At 33.8% G+C, this 22,876-nt stretch overlaps 1 protein-coding gene across 8 annotated transcripts in view; it reads left to right on the top strand.

Moving 5' to 3' along the window:
* The window catches only part of CCDC73 (coiled-coil domain containing 73), a 92,104-nt gene that overhangs the window by 47,611 nt on the left and 21,617 nt on the right, over window positions 1-22,876 (top strand). For 7 of the 8 annotated variants that reach the window (XM_072039221.1, XM_072039227.1, XM_072039226.1 and 4 more), the window contains 7 exons: window positions 2,918-2,989; window positions 3,695-3,730; window positions 5,409-5,483; window positions 8,924-8,962; window positions 14,329-14,464; window positions 17,242-17,321; window positions 22,399-22,527. In XM_072039221.1, coding sequence (XP_071895322.1) covers window positions 2,918-2,989; window positions 3,695-3,730; window positions 5,409-5,483; window positions 8,924-8,962; window positions 14,329-14,464; window positions 17,242-17,321; window positions 22,399-22,527 — 567 coding nt within the window. The remainder of the gene's footprint in view (window positions 1-2,917; window positions 2,990-3,694; window positions 3,731-5,408; window positions 5,484-8,923; window positions 8,963-14,328; window positions 14,465-17,241; window positions 17,322-22,398; window positions 22,528-22,876) is intronic. The other variant, XM_072039228.1, reaches the window with a different exon arrangement.

Below are 22,876 nucleotides of genomic sequence, written 5' to 3'. Positions count from 1 at the left end.
ATCTGGGGGAAGCTACGTGGCAACATCTCTGTAGCGTGATTGGCTTTGGCAAGTGCCAGTACCATTGCAGTTGTACAAACAGTTTCACTTGCAGTGTTTTGGGATAAGATTTATACATACAGGGAAAAAAAAAAAAGAAAGCTATTTTAAACAGTAACTTACAGGTTAGACATACTCAGAAGTGTTATGTCAGCTTTTAAATGCTCAGAATGTTCTCAGTAAAATGAATCTAACGTTCTTTTTAGGGTTTGGGCTCCTGAGGTTATGCTTTCATAGGAAATCCATTCCCTTCTCTAATACAATCAAACCTATGACCCCTGTCACTAGGTCACAAGATAAAAGGCTTCACTCTATATATTTTACGATCACAGAAAAAAACAATAACTTCAGCTCTATCCTTGATCTTGGGATATTTAACATCTTAGTAGTAAAGGAAGTCTATTTCGTCTTGGAGTTCATAGTAACCATCTTAAATTAATAATCCTAACTCTGTGTTTTTTTCATGGAAGATATATATGTGTGCAGAAACAGGAAACATTTTATATTTGTAGAAGCAACAGTGCTTTCAATTTGTAACCCTTCTTTGCTTTTCTTAACCTAGCATTGCAGTCTTTAATAATTTGGGTTCAAAAGGGATGATTTCCCTTCTTTCCAAGACCTGAAAAACAACTCAATTTACCATTTCTAAAAAGACGGAACTTAGAGTCAGTTAGATAAGCTCTGTTTTTTTCCCCATGCTTGGATTTTAATTGGCAAACCTAATGTAAGCAACAAGTCATAGATCTTCATAGGAACTTCAGGTGAGCACATATGTAAAGTTCTGGAACTTAAAAAGAACGAATTATGCTTCTAATTCTGGAGATCCAGGAAGATGAAAATGCAAAAGTATGAGATGTAGCCTGAATTTGTGACTTCATGGTTTCTGCATGCAAAAATTACATTGACCTCAGTTGTAGTTCAGGTAGTAGACAGCTTCTCCTCTTGGCTTATAAAAAGTTCTTTATGTTTTCCTTCAGGGATACCCTTCTGCCAACATTTTTGTTATTCAGTATATATTTTATTTTATCTAATTGTAGTGAACAAGCTTCAAATGAAGATGTAACTTAAGCTAAGCTTCTGATTTAAGACAAAGATTTGCTTTCAAATTGTAATATGTTTTGAGAATATTGTTGCTACTGTTGAAAAATGCTACAGTATAGAAAACAGTAAGGGGAGTACTTACTCTTAAATCTGGTAAGCATACTCAGTATACTAAATGTAATATCAAAATATCAGAGGTGATTTTTTCTTATACTTTTAACACCCTCTTCACCAAACATGCATGCCATGTGTGCAAAATATATTCCCAAACGGAATTTCTGAAAATTTCATGTTACTTACTCAAAAACATAATCTAAGATTATTAAAATATATCACTTGAATATACAGTAAATATTGAAGAGCTCAGTAATACTTTTATCTGGTTATTAATTATACAACTTTGTCATTGATGTAAAGGATGACTATTCTGTGAAACTAAACTTTTATTTACATAAATTATCTAATATTAGTTTGAATTACTGTAAAGTAGTGTCACTTAATTTGGCAGTACCATGCTTATAAACTTTTATTTCTGTAGAGGGTAGGAATAATCTCCTGAGAATAGTTTAATTGATGGTAATCCGCTACCAATTCTGGATTTGGGGCATACTTGGCATGCCTTACACCCACTGGAGAACCTGTCTTTGAAAACAGTTCTAGGAGAAAACTTGGCTTATTCCTTAAGATTCATGGTTTTACACCTCTGAATATTCATTCATGTACTATGTCTTGTTGGTTGGAATTCAATGCAAATCAGAACTTTCTATAAATATCTCGCAATGAATTAATCTGTATGTACATCGGTATAAGTCTTTACCTTCACAGATTCTCTTCTTACTCAGATAAAAAGACAGAAGCTCTCACTTGCAGAATTTGAAAGTAATGCCTATTTGGTGGAGAAAGTAGCAATTTTAGAATCACTTTGTCAGAAAAACTCAAATCCCTGGTTAAGGGAGAAGAAGAAATAGGAAATAGGCTTCTCACACGTACAACAAATTATCATTTTAGTTTCTCACACATTCGTTTTTAGCAGTCTGTGTTTTTTTTTTTTTTTTGTACAGTTACTGCTTAATCATTACTTCCTACTTCACACAAAGACTTCATAGCTAAACACACATCTGCATTTTGAGATAGTTGCTCAAGGACAGAGTTTTTTTGGATTCCCTTTACCTAATATTTCTTTAGTGCCCAGAATTAAAAAAAAAAAATTGATCTCACAAAGATATCTTCCATATTACTTCACCTCAACTAGTTTTTTCCTATCCTGAGTGTAGGAACACGATCTTTAAAGATCTTATGGCTCTGCAAGTTGACAGCATTTAGTATTAGTCTGAAATTATTATCATTTTCTTGTGTGCCATTTTATGGCTATGAGTAAAGCCAGGCGGCAGGATGATAAATGTCTTGCACTGTGATCATCTTCACTTTGTCTGTTCTGTCCTCCTTCAGCTCTTTCACACAGTTTCAGTTAAATTTTAGTCATTTAACTAAAACAGAATAACAGATGGTATTTCATTTAAATGGAGATGAAGATCTATCTAGAACTGCGTGAAGGTACTATCTTAATATGGCAGTGAGTGTAGGATTTCTTATGCAGCTTTATAGGATGGGTAAGAGCTGCTTATAGCTGTCCCAGCAACAACACATTTGAATTCCTGAGGTGATAATTGTTATGAACTAGAAGAGAAGCCCCTAGATGATTACCAGTGTCTATTATATATAAATGTCTATTTAATCTTTGGGTTTTGCTTTTAATCGTCTATCTATTAAACCTATTTTTTCCTTAAGATTGTATGTATGGTTTGCTTTAAATAATACTGTTATTTCCTGTGAGCAGGAAACTCTGCAGCATCAGACAGACATATTACAGCAACAGAACAAAGAAGCTATGGCAGCTTTTAAAAAGCAGGTAGCACAATAAAGCTTTCCAATATGACACTAAGATTTCAGAATATGATGGCATAATAGCAAGTTTTCAGTTGGTATTATGATACTTCTGCATGTAAAATGATGGAATATACAGCTCAAAAAAAAAAAAAATCCAGACATACTACACTTGGCAATTCTTCACAGTAAGCCACTATTACTGGGATTTTCTTTCACAAAAATTCCTAGAGAAGCTTCTTTTAAATCTTATTTTTTGTTTGTTTGTTGTTCTATTCTCCTTCACTTTCAAAAATGGCACATGTTCTGCAAATTGTTTCTTACCCCCATGGAAAAAGATCTGCAATGTAACTTATCCAGTTCAGTGTCTGAAAATATGTTTCAGTCCTTCAAATCAGGATCATTTTTATCCATAAATCAATGAGTGTTGAAAAGCTGCAGAGAACAGTCATAAGAACCGAAACTGTTGCATGTGGTGATGAATATATTTATCACTACTGCTGTGATGTGCAATCATATCACACAAATAATAAGCAACTCTTTTATTTATTGAAAAAATAGTTTGTGATTCACAAGCTTACTGCTATTGTAGGACGACGAATATAGATAATATATTTAAAAATTATATATATTACCCTGCAAAGTATAAATATGTTGCCTTGTCAAGCTGCATGAATAAATCCTAACTGCTATATTGACTTGTTTCCACTTTTTATGCCACTGAATCAAGTTACAAGCAAGGATGTTTGCCATGGAAGAAGAAAAGGTACTGTATATTAGAATTTATTTTTCATCTGGTGAAGCACATAAGTAAGTGATTATGTTATGTAACTTGTCAAACACCTTCTAAGTATAAATTATATTACAGTTTAAGTATTTTTCTTCCCGTGGCTTTTACTAAAGCTATTTGTTTATAAAATATAAACTACAGTTACTTTAAACAATTCTTATTCCTTCTTTATAACCTGTATAACTTTAATTACTTGTGAAATAATATTTTAAGATCTGTTTATGCTAAAAAGTTGTTTGAAGAATAAATGTTCTTTGATACCTCTATACTGAAGTTATACAAAACTGTATTTATTTTGAGGTCTTGGGGTACTCTAATAAGTTTTTTTTGGTGGTGGTGGTGGTTTTTTGTTTTGTTTTTTACATGAGAGTTGACCAAAAATAACTCTGTTTTGGTAAAAAGATTATAATAGGGTTTCTATTGATTTACCTGAGGTAGTTTAAAATATTGAGACTAAATTTGTTTGGGGTTTTTTTTGTGTTTTTTTTTTTTGTTTGTTTGTTTGTTTTTTAACCACATGAGGCTTTTATACCAAACTGTGTGTCTGCCTCTTTGTTTGAATAAGGGATCTGCATTTGCTGTATTAGAGGCCTCTTTTAAGAAGTCAAGCAGTTGAATATCTATATATGGGCTCTTAATTAAGACTAGATGAGTATGCTATATATATTTCATAAGGACTTTCATGGAAAATTGTAAATAGATGAAATAGGTTTTAAAGTATATTAAAGTAAAATACGTTGTTTGCATTTATAACATCTGGCTTAGCTATTGTTTTACTCATATTTAAAGATTTTTCCTTGTTAAGACATACTGCTTGTCCATGCCTACCATGTAATAGTCCCTGATGTGTATTTCCAGTGACAGTTACTGATTCGGAGTTGAATTATGTACAAATGTGGTTTTTTTTTTTTTTTTTTTTTTTTTTTTTTTTTTTTTTTTTTTCAAACTTCAAATACTTCCACTGAATCCAGTGATGCTTTCAGTACTTCGTAACAAAGTAACTAAAATAATAAATCTAGCTGTAATGGTTCAGGACAGAGTTTGAATACAAACAATAACTTTTGCCCAATTTACAATATATGTACCTTTTATTAAGTCATTCGTCAAGGTTGTTTCAGGAGATTGCACTGACAGCACTGTTTGAAACAAGTGGAACACCAAAGGATGGGTGAACGGATGTGATGTTTCTACAGGTGTACTCTGTTACCTAGATTACACTTTCCATTGTATTGATTGCTACCTGAGATTCTTACCTAATTCAATTGCATTTAAATTCTTCAAATTGTTCATCTGTGTGCATGTAATTTTTTTTGATCTTGCCTTTGTCAGGCTTCTCCCCAAGAACAGAAAAATCTAAAACTTATTGACAGGTCATAAGTAGTAAAAAAAAAAATATATATATATATATATATATATATAGTCACATCTTCACTCTTTTCTTTATAGTAATATGTACATGCATTCAGCTAAACATTTGTGTGTGTGTATATAGGTATATATATAAACATTTATTTGAATTTTACCTGTTTTTGCATTTGTAAATTGTTCTGTCATAGCAGAGTAGTGCTATTTTAATAATATTCTTCTTGATAAGATTCCATTGTAAATGCATTTATTCTGTCCAAATCCTGAAGCACAGATTTTGTTTTGAAAGGGAAAATACCAACTTGCTGTAGAAACAAAAGAAAAAGAAATTGATGGGCTGAAAGAAACGCTAAAAACATTACAGGTAACGTGTTATTTTTGTTAAATAATGTTCCTTGGTATTCAAGTGTTCCGGCATCACAATAACCTGACCAGCTATTTTTAAGAGGGTCTTTATGGCAGTCTCTTTTCAACTTCCTAGTACCCTTACACATCACTTTCCAACACTGAGTTTCTGTTCTGGTCTTCAGCTACTTTCAGTTAACTTTCCAGCTTAAGTTCTTTTCTTCTACAAGAACTTTCACACACCACTTTTTCTTTTTTTCTTTTCATGTCTGCAGTCTTTCTTTTTCTTTGTGCCGTTCTCCTCTGGAGCCTTCTCACCTGTCTGGAAACTCTGGTTTTGGACTCCTAAACACAAAAAGTATTCACTCTGGACCTCCAACTCGCAAAGCTACCTGTCTTTTGTATTAGTTTCCCTGACTTTGTATCACTGGGAGGTTTCTATATTTTTTTTCCGCTTAATCCATTGCTTTACAATGTCTGCTAGTAAAAGTAAAAATTGTCAGATAAACCCACAAATTATTCTGGTGCTTCTTCCTGTTATTTCTGTTTTGTATTTTATTATGTTATAAGGTTGTGTTTCATGTTGTAGCTGTATTTTTTGGTTATTTGAAATAAAGCAAAATCTCTGGGTTATATTTTTCAAGAAAGTTCATATCTCTTCCCCAGCTCCCTCCTCAGAAAGCCTGAAACTTCTGAATTTGGCATTTGTAATTCAATTTAGGATATAGCTCTGATCACTGCTGCTTTTCGTACATTCTTTCACATTACCTCTTTATGGTCAAACAGACTAATGTTGGTATAGTTTTAATTCTTTAATTTTTCCATTAGATTCTTTAATTGGAATTAAAATGGAAAAGGTAAATCACATGCTTATTAACTACAAATTTATAGGTGGTAAGATAGATTTCAGTTGTCACCTTGGTTTATAAATCAGAGGCAAGTTGGATAAGTAGACTGCAGTACCAATTCGTGAATTTGGACAGATGTGTGCCTTGCAAGGGGTGATAACACCACCTTTGGCATCTGGGCTTGTCAACCAATTGGCACTGCTACAAACAAGTCATCTTCAGTAGATTGTTACCACCATCAAGATGGAAGTGGTTTCATCATGAGAGAGGCTTAAGACTTTGAAGATGCTGTTGGTGCAGCCACATGGTATTATTTGTGGGTATGTAGAAACCCAGATTCAGAAAATCTGGGGTGGAAAAAAATCACGTTTTCCATTGAATGAGTGTATTTATGAAAATCAAAGATAAAAAATCAAAATATTGGATGTTCATGGCTGAATTGTCTGGAGGTTTTAATGTGAACTTTCCTTTTCAAATTTACAATATTTTTTGTAGTTTCCAGGACAGTGAAATCCTAAATGTAGAACTTGACACTTATTCTATTTGTAGGTAATAAAAAAATTTTTTTGTTTAAAAACTTTACACTTGCTAAGGGTTGCTCAGATTTCTGCATCCGAATGAGTCTCCAAATTAGAGACATCTTTTTGATTTGTTTTGGATGTTGAATGGATAGTCTAGTTCTGCAGTATACTCTAAAGAAGAAATGATCCCAATCTGCCCAGTCCCAGATAGTGTTTGGGCATGTGCTAGAAGCACTTCAGTGAGAGCCTTGGTTATGAGAACTGAAGTGTTCCTTTAGCGAGTTGTAAATATATCCATTAAGTGATGTGGTAAGCATGGACAAATGAGATATAGTTGGAGAAAATCTGAAGTTGACTGTTGTCAAAGGAAGGATTACCTCTTAAGATCCAGAGACACTGTGTTTGGTTCTGCTACAAGCACGGTGATTAAAATTGTTTTAGGTGTTTTAATCATAGATTAGAATCACTAAGGTTTGAAAAGACCTCCAAGGTCAACCGTATCCCTGCTACCAATGTCACCCACTAAACCGTGTCCCTAAACACTGCATCCGACCTTTCCTTAAACACCCCAGGGTCATTGATGCTACCAACTTCATGGACAACCCATTCTAATGCCTGACTACTCTTTCGGAGAAGAAATGTCTCCTAATTTCCAGCTTAAACCTCCCTGGTGCAACTTGAGGCCATTCCCTCTTGTCCTATCACTCGTTATCTGCGAGAAGAGGCTGACCCCCAGCTCCCCACAATTTCCTTTTGGTAGTTGCAGAGAGCAACAAGGCCTCCCCTGAGCTGCCTCTTCTCCAGACAAATAACTTGAGCTCCCTCAGCCGTTCCTGATAAAACTTGTGCTCCAGGCCCCTCACCAGCTTCGTAGCCCTTCTCTGGACATACTCCAGGGCCTCGATGCCCTTCTAGTGAGGGGCCCACAGCTGAGCACAGTACTTGAGGCGTGGCCTCGTTAAAAGAGAATTAGTGTTACTGTAAATGCCATGTTAATAACATCTGATGTTCTTCAGGATATTCACTACTTCATATATTTTCTCTACAATAATGGGTGTTAATGATTTTTTAATAAGGTTGGTTCTTATTTACAGTCTTTTACAATAGATCAAGTGTTCCATTGCTGCCTTCAAACCTTGATATAGCACAGATGAAGTAGAGCAGTGAAAGGTTTCGCTGGCTTTTCCGTTTTCAGTTTTTCTTAGAAAAGTTTATCATTGTTTATTGTACAGTTGAGAGTGCAGATCAAACATTTTTGTAACGTATAGTTCAGATCTAGAGAATTCTGCTGTGGCTTGAGGAAGTGGGAGGCCACAATGAACCAGTGGACCCAGAGAAACTGTTTGGAAATCAGGCTAAAATATTACTGAGCAATTTTCAGTTAAGTTCTGTAGTCCTTTATCTAAACAGTCAAAATACTACCTTAAAAATGATTGCTCTCTAGACTTAGGTTTGTTTTTTAGAAATACTTGCTATGTAGGATTTACACATACTAAATTCACTGATGCTTCCCTAATTGTTTACAAGTCAATGTCTTAGGATGTTAAAGGAAAAAATAAAATAGCAACAGCTTTAGTCTCAAGTATTATAAAAATCAAAATTCTATTGGTGGTGGTGTATGAAAAGAAGTGTTAATGACTTCAAATGTCAGCTTTTATTATTAAAGCATGCTAGATGGGTACAATATATCTTTGTATACAACAGTTGGACTATCTACTTTTTTTTTTTTCCCCCAGAAGGGGATAAACTTTATTCCTGTTTTCTTCTCTGTTTATTTCAAAGGGTTAAGTTTATAGAATGTAGTCCCTTTAAATATTATGATACATGACAGTGATCAGAGGTATTTATGTATTTTTCAAAATTCCTGTAGCTGCAAATCAATGTAAAGCATTTTTTTTAAAACATAAAGATGATGTTAAGTGAGTCTTACAGCAAAATAGGGTAGCCATTCATTTGAAAACAGTGTTACTGTATTGGATTGGAATAAGTGCAATTAAATCTTAGGTATAAGAATATTTAAATATCTACAGTTTGTCTTCAGGAAAAAAATGTAACTGCAGTTCAACTGATAGCTCTTTTTCATTTGACAGATTTCAAAATACATTTTACAAAAGAAACTGAATGAAATGGTAAGAAATTAATAAAAGAGTAAGTTTTTATAAAAAGAGAATGTCAGTTTATATAATGTCAATTCTAGCTATCTCTAATACTTGATGGGTGTATAACTATAAGTAATTGAGAGTTGATATCACCTTTGAATCTGAAAAAGTTTTCTCTCTGAAGTAACGTTCTCAGTTTCTTAAGTTGTGATAGCTGCTGTTTATACCATTTGGATTTTTTCTTAATGAATAAAAATAATTGGCTCATGTTATAGAACAGAATGAAAATTATTTTTTCATGGTCTGATATGAAAAATGTAATTACAGAATCCATATAATTGTAGGATCTAGCATATCCATCCCAAAGAAGTAGTAGAAAATTCTGGACAGCTTTTTGCTTTTGTTTTGTTGTTTGAGAAAAACTGATCATGGATATTCTCACTCTTTCACCACTCTTTTCAGAATTACTTCTCAACATCAGTTCCCCTGAACAGTTTAGATTTCATCCAGTCCAGCTTACTCCCTTTGACACAGAGAATAAATTTATACAGAGTGACAGCTTAGTCGCTCTGAACCCTGTTGTCTGTTTTGGGAAGTGAAAGAATGAGCTGCAGAAACATTGCTAAGCTTGATTGAATAAATGCTGTGAAAATTCTGCTGCTGCTCAACTGGAAAGAATAAAGATAATATTGTCAGACCATTATAAACTGTGATCTTAATTAAGAAGCTCAAAAAACTAGGGTCCAGTTTAGCTTTAAGTACCATGACATTTGTACTGAAAGTCATCTTCAACGCTACAGTGGTTTTACACAAAATATGGTGAAATTGAATAATGTGCCCTCTGACCTGGGAGATAAGGCTACAAGTTAAAGATCAAAGGCAACATAAAATGTGTTTTGTCTTACTTCACTTTTAACTTACGTTTATTCTTAAAATACATTTGATCTAAAAGGGTGCTTAAAATACACAGAATTATTGAACTTATATTTAGATCATTTCACATACTACCTTTCATTAATAATTTGCAAGTTCAGTCTTCCATATGAATGAGTGTTTAAGCAGCACAGATCCATTTCTATCTTGTAGAAAAGGTGCTGTTATTTAAATATCTTCCTTTTCTATGTTCATAATATTGTTTCAACAAATAATTATTTGAATATTTTGAAAACATTGGGGTACTGTGCCCTTGATACAGAATGTGGTTATTGAAAATGCTGTTGAGTTTGGGACTAAATATTAGAAGTTCTCTTTTGCATGTAGCACCAAATGTAACATGTATGGCCTGGCCATACATGTAGAAGATGTAGAGGCAAAAACAAACAAACAAACAACACACAAAGTAGAAATTAATTCTTTCCTACAACAATATGCAGTAGTGGGCTAATAACGTTTTAGACTGGGTTAGATTCTACCAACTTGAGTGATTGTGCTGAAATAAATGTGTTTAAGGGAACAAAAGACCACGTAGAATCTTAGTTATCACAAATGACAAGATATTCTGAAGTAGAATGGATTTTTTGAGACCCATTTACGTGAAGTTTGTTAGAGATTTAATTTGTATCTGGAACCTTAGAAACTCTGCCAATTAATAAAGTAGCTTTCGTATGTGTTGGGAATTGATGTACCACTTTATTTCAGTTTTGTTCCTTTCAGTTCTGTTCTTTTAATCTAACATTTTTGAGGTCTATATATTGCATGTTATTTTAGCATGCTATCCAGTTAAGGTTATGTAAAAACTATAGTGCTCATATCATGTATATGATGACACGCTAGAATTTTGAAATAGTAGAATTTTGTTTCTCCATCTCCATATGGCCTTTCAACATAAAACAAAGGATTTTTCTTCCATCATTCTTTTTTTTTTATGCAGTAACGGTATTGATTATTGCGTGGTATAGTTGCTTTGTACGTCACTGCATACAGATACAGTCAGGAGGCTGCAGGGTTATTCTGTCAGACAACTAGTGTTGTAACCAACTCGATTGTGGCTTCTGTATTGCATTCTTTTCTTGCTGCTGAAATAAAGGAGTAACTAGAGGAAAATGGTCTTGGGTCAGGTCTTGGTTTCTTCCTTCACTACTTTCCTCACAGGTGATAAAATGTAGAATGCTGAAACTCTGAGAGTGTAGAATAAAAGTGGATGTAGAGTAGAAAAATACCCTTCAAAAACTTTACATGTATTCATCCTTTCCCTTTTTAAGTTGCACTGGCTTATCCTGGGTATGTCTGAGAAAGCATTTAGAGTTACTTCTCTTCTCAACTTCACTTGTACTTGTAGTACCTAATCCTTTAACATACCATCATGGTGTTAAATGTAGAAGGCGAGTGAGGCTAAGGCTAGTGATGGCTGGGTTGAAGACCAAAGGGGGAGATGTCACTGTTTATAAGGTGTCACTTGACAGTCAGTATTGATGAGTAAAGTGGGATGAATACTTCTGTGAATGACTGGTATTTAGTCTAGTTTCACTTGCTGACTATATTGGTAAATAAAATGTTTGAGAGACCATTTATCAAAGCTGAACTCAAGTAATATGAAATGGCCTAGGTTCATTAAAGTCTACTACTCTTCAAAAGAGGAAGCTGCATCCAAATAACCCAGATTGTTCTCAGTAGACAGTCTCCTGAACTGTGCCCAGGCTCTGTTTGAGTGCTTTTTGATTTAGGCCAAATCTGTCAGGAATCTCCTAACAACCCAGCAGTATAGGCATTGCCTGAGAGTTTCCTTGCCACTTTTTAGTTCTCTAATATAGAGGTGGTTACCAAACAAAAAATGTGTACTTGTAAAACAGGATATGACATTCTTATCCTGGATTATTAAGAACAACTCAACTTTTAAAATTAGATTTATTTCTTTTCCACATATTTTAGAAATTTGCCTGTAATTACACTGTTGTCTAAAAATAGTGAGAAAGGAGTAGTACAGTATAAACTGTAAATAACGACCTTTTAATTAGAAAAATGGTAGGAACTAGAGAACTAGTGTGGAAACACTTTTCCTGTTTTGAGTTGGTAGCTCTCTGCATAATTTTCACATGATCTTGCCGTAGTCTTTTGTTCCATAACAGCCCCTTTGTTCCTCTGACACTTTCACCTCCCAATTACCACCTTTTGATTCGCTGAGTAACTGACTAGTGACTCAATTTCCAGAATATTTTTGAGATATGAGCAATTCCCTCTTTGTCTTCCTCCAGTCACATACCTGACCCTGAGTTATTTCTCTGGTCTAGTTCCACCAAGAAATGATTGTGCCTCAACAAGCCATATGGCCACAATCAGTTCCACTCCCCATCCCAGCTTATCTTTATTACTGGTGGAAGGCAGGGCAATAATTCCTGTTCATGCAGTATCAGACATTAGGAAGGAGAACCGAGATTCTGTGGGTCTTGCTCCAACTCCAGGGTCAGACCCTCCCTATCCTGTGGAGTCTCTTGGTGTTTCTTTATTGTCTTCTATGCAAGAATGTTTTAAGACCTTTTCATTGTGAGCAGAAGATCCACATATCCAGGGAAAGATGTCAGAAGGCAAACCAAACTGCTTTTATTTTCCTGGGCACTCTAAGGATGGAGAGCAGCTTGCCATCAATTATGTTTAGACAAGTGGTAAACTCTTAATAGAACACTTTTGAGGATACAGCAAGCCAATTCCTTTTCTCATTGGAAAGAGCCTTGGGAAATAACAAAGCATATTTCTACCTGTTCTAATGGGGAGAAAGGAGTAATGCAGTCCTGCTGACTTAAGAAAGATTAAGAAAGAAATTGCGACAACACCAAGAAAAACAAAATAAGAACAAAAGGCAAAAACTCAAATTTTGCCACAAGCTGTTCAAGTCTTGTGTTAGTGATGCTCCCTTATTTATCAGTCTCTTAGAATGAATACACCTGAATTATTATCAGGAAAAACAAATATAGATTTTCCTTTATTGTATAAAGCCCACATTCTTATTTTAGTGAAGTACAGTGTTTTTTTAAGCTTACTTTTCATTAGGAAAAAGAGAAAGTACATGAAAATTCACAGCCTAAATTCCTTGCAGTGATTCTGTAAGTGGTGGTGTTTCTTTACCAGTGCTTCCATTATGACTTTCCATTTGCTGTAGTGTGTTTAATTTCATACCTTATAAAACATGAGAAATTTGTATTGTATATCCTGTTTTGCTAGCCTTATGTTGATCATTTCTTTTGATTACTATCAGCTTTTATTATCCTCTGATGCTTGGACATGTATTGCATTTGTTACTGTATGGGAAGGGAGCCTTACAGAAGCCAAACAGCTTGGGCCAGATTCATCCTTGTGTAACTTGAATTTACACGCAAGAATGAATTTGGCCCAATTCATTTTAGTTGCTATGTTGCTCTACTGTAGTTTAGAAATAGACTAGATGCCTAAATATATTTTCATATTAATATTTTCAGAGGAAGTAATTTAACCTACTTTCTTTAAAGAGAAAATTAAATTTAAAATTGTCTTAATAGTACCTACAAAGCTATTAAGAAAAATACTAAAATATTTAAGAGGAACACAAAAAATAGTGTATATGAAAGGATAAAAATAAACAAATAATGGTATATGTCCCTGAATACAGGTTCATGTGAATATAAATTTTTCAATCACCCCCTCACAAAACGAGAGAGAGATTGGTTAGATTAATGAAATCTAAATACATTTTACTTAAAGCGTGGGACAAGATACTAGTTAAGCCAAGATGCTGAAAGAAGTAAGGTACTCATAAAGGTAGTAAGAAAAAAAAGCAAAAAACAAATATAATATGCTTGTTTGAGTACTACTGTAGGGAGAAATGAGCAGCCAGGGCAATGAGGTGGAAACATACAGCTGCCAAAGCCACTGTTACAGTTCTGAATCTGCAGTGAAAGGCAGGTGGAGGACCGCTCTGAAAAGCTGGTGTGCTGTCTTTATGGTGTTAAACTCCACGGGCATCCTACATTGAAGGAGTGAGTTTGTGATGCTGCCCTGAATGGTAGTACAGGACAGCAAGTATGCACCACAGGCAGATATTGAGGCACTGTTACTATGTTAGGTTATGTTCACAACACAAATGAAATAGCATGTTTAGAGTAAGCTATATAACAAAGAAAAACTTGAGAACAGGATTTAAAAGCAGTTAATTGAGTTCTGCATGTATTTACTTGAAAGTTCTCCTAAATCTAAGGGACAGCATGAGAAAATAAATTGAAGTGTCTGTTTGATAGGCTAACACACAGGTGCAGGTTTTTGGAATGGGGTGTTATCTGGAAGTGGGAACTGATTGTCAGATATGAAATAGACAACTAAGCTATTCTGAAAATAATTTTGCATTTATGCTATAATGTTAAGCATTGGCAGAGTTGATTTATACATACTAGTGGGCACCATTAAGCAGTGGCTTCATTTGTTTCTAACAGGATCAGAAATTACAGTTGCACTTAGCAGCAAGAGAGGAGCATCATAAGAAACTGAATGAAGTTGAGAGGTGTTATGCCACTATTGTATGTCAGTTTGGCATTGTTAAAGGTGTTCATGGACAATTAGAGCACAGTGGTATGTATGGCTTAAACATCCTCCAGCATTTGTTTTTTACTTTATTTTTGACCAGACTGAGTATCAGATGTGTGACAGAACTCAAAAAATAGTAGCTGCCATGTGTCTAATATCAAATATACCAGCTGACAATTACTGCATCTCAGTAGCTTCTGCTGTGTTTCTTTGCGTGACAGTGCCAAGTCAAGCAGCACAGCCCCTGTACCTGCTCTGCTCTTTGCTGTTATATGGCTACAGCTGTGTGTGTGACCATACAGTAAACTACATTGAGGAAAAGACTTGTATTCAAAAACAGTACAGCAGCAGACTCAGCCCTTCAAAAAAAAAAAAAAAAAAAAAAAAACATGTATATATATATATATATATACATATATATATATATATATGCTTAATTTGGATCACCTTTCTCCTGCCATTGAGTAGACATCCACATAAACAGTGGTACAAGCTTAAATGAGGGGATGATTTAGCAGATAATAAAAAATGAATGTCATTTGAACTAGCTTTAATGTTGGGAAATAGACAGAAAACATTAATGAAATATAATATTTTGCGGGTTTTGTACAGAAATTTAAAGTCTTAAAACTACTTCAGTAAATAGTGTGGATGAATAACTTCGTAGAGTTATTGTTACCTAGATTCGATGTTACCATTCAGGCTTTATAAAGCCTTAACCCCTCTAAAGTATTAAATAACAAAATGATTTGTGAATTATTTGTGAATCTATTAATACAAAAATAGCATTCCGCATACCCTTTTTTTTTTTTAATATAACTATATATATATTTCATCTGTAAAATAATAAAGCTGATATGTGAACTAATAAGCTTCATTTACATTAGTGTTTGTTTTTGTTTGTTTGTTTTTGTTTTTTTTGGTACCTGTTAATTCAAGAGACAAATCCTAGTTTTGCATAACAAAGTAATTCACTGCAAGGTCTGCATGAAAATTTGTATAGGACTATTTTGTGCATATTGTTTTGTGTGCCTCCAGTTTGTACTTTGATTAAGAACATTAATTCCTTTTGTAAAGAAAAGGAATACTAGATGTATAAATTACAAACTTTGGTATTTATTTTTATTTTTTATGTTTTGCATGAAGCCAGCTAGTTCTTCAGATCTCATCCAAATAAATTGCTAACACATTATCAAAAATTTTGGGAGATTATTTGCCCAAAATATTTTTAGTATTTTGGGGTTTTCTCTTTTTGTGTGAAATTGCGGTATTTTACTACCTCAGGTTACTTTTTGTACCCCTTTCTTGAAAGTAGGTTAGTGATTGATATTCAAAATAAACAAAGAGAAAACATTGTTGTATTTTCATTGTATTTACATATGAAGGGATTTTCTTTGTATGTAAATGTAAATATGTAAAAAAAAAAAAGGCAGGGCTTTCTACTATGTCAATACAGAAAAGTCTTTTGCTATTTCGTGGAAACATAACACTCAGTGTTGTTTGTTTGTTTTTTTTTTGTTTTTTTTTTTTTTTAACTATATATAATATGTTTTGCCATGTTTCTACTTGCATTTATTAGTAATTGCCCAAGGAACCCTTGGAAAAGATTAAATCTAAGTTTTTAACTGGTTCTGTGTAAGAAGCCAGTCTTTTCACCAGTTTAACTCTGGTCTGTCTTTTACTGCAGTGAGAATTCAATTTTCACTGCAGTATGTAAGACCTGAAATAGGTAACTTGTAAATTCAGAGCAAGAAACTGCAGTCAGTGGAAGAGTCATGCAGAACGGGTATGAGACATTTTCATGCAAATTGTTTAAATTTATGAACAGTTGTTCTTTATCTGCTGTATTAGAACAGTATGTAGGGAAACAAGAAAGTAAAAACTGATGCTTTAGTGCTTTTATAGGGAAAATGCCACAATGCATGACAAATCTAAAACTTTGTCTTACTAGTGACCCATTATTAGCACTTTAAAGATAGAGGGTGAACATATGAGTCCCGTTGAAAACTTTACCAACTTTTGCCTGATTTTTTTTTTTTCTAAAGTTTACCAGAAGACGTTTACACGTATTATGTTCTTTTAAAAGCATTTTCATTTGCTAAGCACATCTTCAACAAATGGGAAGAATTTTCTGGGTGTGATGGAGTGTCTGGAGTTCCTGCATACAAAGAGGAGTCAGGAAACTGAAAAGGCTGAAGAAAAAGCTGAGGGGATTAAAATTCTTAGGCTGAATAGAAGTGACTAAAAAATTACAGGAATGGTGGTGAACATCTTCAGTTTTTCATTGTGATATCTTGTGATTCCGTTCCCTTTCAAAAGAGACAGAGGATATACTTAGGCTTGTCCTCCAGTATCCTGTTTGTGATCTTCCATGTTCTATATGAACATAACTCTGTACATTTAACTCAAGTATTTGAGTGTTCGGTGTTTCATTATGTTCTCTGTTTCTCTGAAAATAATTGACTTAGCTTTGTTTTTAAAACTAGGGTTTTACAGGTAATTTTCAGATAAGATTGAAAGCTGATGGAGAAGTCACTCAAGTGGGTGACGCTAAATGGCACTAGAAATTAAATGACAAAATCAACAAACAAAATTCTAAACTTGTTTTTTGAGGTATAGAACAACTGATACTGGCTGCTGTAATCCTTTTATGTAGTATCATAATACATGGAAAGAGTAGTTGAGTCATATTTTCAGCCTTAGCCTCTGTTCCAAAAAGCTTGACTATTTTAGGCATTAAAAACACATATATTGCAGATATAAATCAAATAGCTCTTTAAATGCAGAAGTATATATTAACATGTTTCATCTGTTGTTTAAAGTACAGGAAGCAATACAGCTCAATAAGAAACTAACATCAGTGAATAAAAAACAAGAGACTGAAATAAGTAATCTGAAGGAAGTAAGTATAGTATGTATTTCTAAATGTGTAGGTGGGCTTCTTTTGGACTTGTTCAAGCTGCTGTATTGTCAATGGAAACAGTATACGAGTAGCATGCAACTGTTCTTCATTCTGTGACTAATGTCTGAATTTGTCTTAGTTTCCCATCTTATACACAGATGCCTCAGATGACTGCCAATTAAATGTTGAGCAGCTCTGAATAGTTTCTGTAACTTGGGAATTTTTGTTTATCTGTATACCATCCTACTCATTTCTTTTTAATTATTGTCAACCCATCTCTTTCCTGTGCTGTGTTGCCATTGCATTTTCCATCTGGTAGGGAAAGGTAACTGGTGTTTTCAGTGTAGTCAAACACAATTGGGTAAGAAGAAGGTTACTTATGTCATAGAAGCAAGCTGATAGCTTAAACATAGAATAAATTACATTCATTTCTCAATCTCTGTCAAAAATGAAAGAATTTTGATGTAGGGCAACTGAGACTGTCAATTACAGTGATGCTATGGGCAAAATTTGCCTGGCCATTAAGCTCTTTTCTGCTTCTCTTCTACTAAGAAACTAATATTTGCCAGGTATGTTTTCAGTTGCACTCTCTGAGACCTATATAATAGGGGTAAGGATAAAGTTCTCTTTTCTTTAAGCTGTTTCTTAGGTGCTGACAGGAGAAGAGGCAAAGGGACCCTCTGAAGACAAAATTGTTCTGTAAACTCATTATCTTTCTGTACCTCATCTTTTTCATATCTCTCTTTCTTTCCAGTCTGCTGTTTTCTCTCCCTTTGATTCTGTGAGGATTTTAGGGAGGAAGCAAATGCATGATTACTTGCAGCTTCTTGGCCTACTACTTAGCTCTGTTTTCATTTGTTTCATTTCTGCCTTCTCAAACATTTAATGTTGATATTTACTACACGAAAATATTTTAGTCACAAATCATAAATTGAACCTAGATATCATACAGGTTTTTAAAAGTGTATTGTAACTTTCATGTGAAGAACAGGGACATTTATCTAAAATGAAGCATATCTTTATTGTATTATATTGCAAATATCAACATTCAAGGACTCTTTAAAAACTCTTAAGCATCACAGTCAATTAAATTTGTTGCTTTTGGTTAAGAATCAACAATTAATTTCATAGAATTCTCCTGAGAGTAAGTAATCTGAGAGGTAAGAAAAGAAAAATGTTTAAGAAAATTTTTACGTAATAAATTTTATGAGTAACAGAGGTGTGGAAGATAAACTGATAATATTTTGTGTACTCCAGTAATAAAATGTATTTCTTGATCCATCTTTTTCAGCAGTACTATTGGCTCTTAAGGTCATGGGTGATAAATTTTAAATAAAGTACTGCTAGATAAGCAGTAGAAGGGGCCAGCAGAAACTTAATCTGGCTTCCATTGTTCACCAGGAAATGCCTTTATCCTGGCTATTTCTGAATTTCTTAGTGGACATGTAGTATCTGACCATCCTGTTGTGAATGTGAGTGGAGACCTGAACTAGAATTTAATTGCTTAGCTTTTCCAATACTCGTGTAGTGATGTGACACTTCGTGGGAATGACTTGCTGTCTGAACAAAAAGTGAAGGCTTGTTTAGTTGTAATTACAGATTTGTAGATGAAGGTTCTGTGTAGTAGAATGATGGGTATTTTTCCATGACAGGTAGAATATCTGTGAAAATACAATTTAAAATTAATAATATAAAAAAAAAGTACAGTCCATTTTTCAGTACTTCCTATTTCAACAGTTTATAAATTTCAGCTTATAAAACACTTTTAGAAAGTGAAGTAGTGGCATAGTGTATTCCTGACACACATCTGTAATGGCACTGTATAGTTAGCACAACTTCCATTTGTGAAGGGCTGTGGGCTCTGTCTTTTGGGTCAGTCTGTAAGTGAAGACAAAGAAAATGCTTGGACCCACTAAGAATTGCCCTGAGCTAGTTTCATTTCATTGCAGTTCCCTTTCCCTTAGCCTTACCATTGCAGTAGTGATCTTAAAGCAGTAAGGTGTTTTCTCTTGTTGGGGAATGTATCTTGTAGAGCTGAGGGGACCTACAAGAGATATAAAGCAATGAGAAAATTTTGTTATTTAGAATAGTTTTGAAGAGGAATTACTAGGCTATCTTCAATTGCTGCAAAGCTGAAAGAAGTTGTCATATCTGCAGCACAAGTTGTGACGTCTTATGCAACTGGTTTTATCTGCCTTGGCGACTTGACTGACCTCTAATAAATCTAAAAACTTGTGAGTCGTTAGCTCTTACCACAGCCGCTACTTTAACTTGGACTAGAATGATCTCTCACATTTGTTCTTAATGGGGATATGAATTAGTGAATTCAACATTTATGGAAAAAAGTAAACTAATCTCCAATATTAATACAATTACACTTATGTGATGGGGGTATTAAGTACAACTGGAAAACCTGATTTACATTGAGGTCCATTCTGCAGATGTTTAGGCTTCTGGAATTTGTGGAAAGAAATATTTGGAGAGGTGGTAGTTTGCTCTTGACATTGTGTGCTTACTAGCCCAGTTCTGATATCTTGGCTTAATTTCCTTTTTAGGAAACGCTTTTGTTTTTATAACTTGAACACTTAGATATTCAACATGGTAAGTTGTTGGTTTTTTTCAAACACTTTGAAAGTGCTTGCAAGAAAATCAATAGAATGAAACAAACCTTTAAAAAACATCTATTCTGCTCAAGGCCTGAGAGATTACCAGGGTTGCTCTGATCTTGGAAGAGAGCAAAAAGATGTGCTTGTTATGTTGCATAAACTTTAAGTTTGCTTCCAAGACAGTACCAATAGCATATACAGTTACATCTGCCTGTAATGGCTCTTTTTCCAGTCCTATACTACCACTTCATGCTGGCATATGTGATTGTGTGGCCCTGAGAAAGAGTAGAATTATTATTATTATTATTATTATTATTTTAGTAAAATTTAGTTTTCATCAATACAAAAAAGGGAGTGACTTTTAGCTTAGATCAATTAGCAAAAGGAAAGAAAAACGTATTTAAGGAACAGGGCTGTTTCTTTTGTGTGACTTCTGATTTCTGTTGCTGGCTTAAATTGTTTCTGAAACCACATCCCTGAGTGTTGACTGCTAGCAACACATCAAAGGAATAGGTTTAAAGTCTTATTGTCCTTTCCTAACTGATGAAATTATTTTCCAGATTTTATTTAATTTCAGAGTACAAGAAATATATGTACGTATTAAAAATATTTTATATTATTTTTACAGTTATGTAGCTTGTGCTTTCACTCATCATGGTAAACTTTCTCATTACTCTTGGTAATTTGGTTTGTGTTGGTTCTTTTTGTATGTTGTTTTCTGCCCACAGCGTTGGTAGATTTGCAGATGTGGGTTTGATTCCAGATGTATTTATACACATCCACCTGCTATATACACAGAAGAAAATGTGGTTATCTTTTCTTTTTTTTTTTTTTTTTTCTTTTACTTCAAGGACATAATTTACTTAGTATGGCACATTCTTTTCCCCAACAAAATAAATAGTAAGACTTTTCTGTACACAGTATACTCAGAATTTGGCAAAATGTACATCAGATCCATGGCAGGATTATGCACCTACTTGTGTAGCACACAACCTATCTACCAATAATCTAATTCTTTGTAAAAGACTAGTGTAATGCACCTTTTCATGTTTACAGAGTTAAAAAAAACAAAAAACAAAAAACAAAAAACAACACCACAACTTGCACCACCTTCTGTTTCTTAAATACAAGATTACTGCTTGCATATTTTATTAGGGCCTTCTAGTAAAAATAGTACAACTAAAAGATGTTTTCATTGCAAAGATGGTTCTTCCTAGATTACAGAATATCACGTTTCTAAAGCATTGCTGTCTTTGAGTTTTATAATTGATACTGCAATTACACTTTGTCCTAGCTAGATCACTTCAGATTTATGGCTAAAATACATGAGAAATAAAGCCTCTAGCAAACAAAATGATTTATTTAAATGTAGTATCTGTACTTGTATTTTCCATGTAACTTTGTGAATTTCAGCTACATAATCTTCCCTTTCTTTTGGTACTGTTATATGATTTTGTCCAGAACAGTTAAACCATTGGGCTGTGATAAGATGGAATTCCAGTTTTGTGAAGAAAAGTTAAACAGACCAAACTTAGTTGTTAGATAAAACTATTACCATTCTGAATGCTTGGTTCACCACTATGGCATCACGAAGAATTCTTGATACTATCTGTGAACAGCATTCATAACCTCTGCTATTTGTCTGAGTAAACGTCAGAGCACTCAAGGAGAGAGCGATATTAAACAGACTACCTTGTACCAGAATGGGAGGGGTGGGGGAGAATAGGGCACAATATTTATGACTCCAGGAACTATAAGTTGTAATTTAATGAGATCAAAGCATTTGCTGTTTATTTGCTTCACTAGGAGCTTGGAATAAACTGGTTGGAAAACAGATAGCACCCCTCTCCCCTCAAAAAGCAGGATATTTAAAAGATTATAAAGACTATAAAATCAAACGCATATTTTAGATGGAAAATCATGTTGTAGAAGTTTCTAATATAAAATTAATTTAGCATTCTCCTGAGATTAAGTAATTAATGTTTCAGGAAAAGCAAAGATCCTCCAAATTTATAGCCAGTTCCTGTTTTTACCAGATAGTCACTGTTCTTTTTTTTTTTTTTTTTTTCCCCTCCTGATTCTCAGGAACATAGTAGTTATAATAGGCACTTTATTCCTATTGTATATTTCAGTGTAAGAGGCTTTACCAATATCAGCTTAATGCTCACTTCTAATGTACTTCTAGGAAGAGAAAGTATCAAAATATGGAAGTACCAGAAATGCCTCAAACAGTAATATTATTAGCACAATAACATTTTTCATAAGAAAATAAACTTTCAGCCACATTTGACAAGTTCAAAGTTTAGGAAGTCAGTCTTAGAAATTTTGGTTCCTCAATTTAATTTATTCTTCTGTTTCCATACATTATTTAAAAGTAGGGCATGACTTAGGATAGTTTAAAAGATTTGTCTTTGTTTTGAATTGCAATGCCTATACTGGATGAACTATTTATACGTGTTTCCTGTGTTAAGGAACTGAAGAAAGTAACTACAGACTTGATAAGGTCCAAGGTCACATCTCAGTACAGGGTGGGAGAAGAAAACATCAATCTTGCACCAAAGGAAAAACAGTTTCAAGAACTGCAACAAAAAATCAGAATGGTATTTTGGAGTTTAAACAAATTAATTTTTTGGTTAATGTGTCCTGTTCTCCATTTATAAAACATCATGGCAAGGATCTCTGTGACGCATACATCTCAGTGATTCCTTTCTACTACCTGCATATACTGTGTACCAAAATTATTTCCAGAACTACCTTTCCTAGGGAAGTAAATACACTGAATAGAAATACAAATTTATAAATAAATAAAAATTTAGACATTGCAATATAATACAGTTTTTAAAATAGCGTCATGATGATTCACAATACCCTATTAATACAATATTAATATATATATATGTACAGTAATTTTAAATGCCTTTTATAGTGCTTCATGATCCTTTTTTCCTT

The sequence above is a fragment of the Anas platyrhynchos genome, chromosome 5 (assembly GCF_047663525.1).
Source record: "Anas platyrhynchos isolate ZD024472 breed Pekin duck chromosome 5, IASCAAS_PekinDuck_T2T, whole genome shotgun sequence".
Taxonomy (NCBI): domain Eukaryota; kingdom Metazoa; phylum Chordata; class Aves; order Anseriformes; family Anatidae; genus Anas; species Anas platyrhynchos.
The sequence above is the reverse complement of the archived record's forward strand: the minus strand, read 5'-3'. Positions and strand labels throughout refer to the sequence as shown.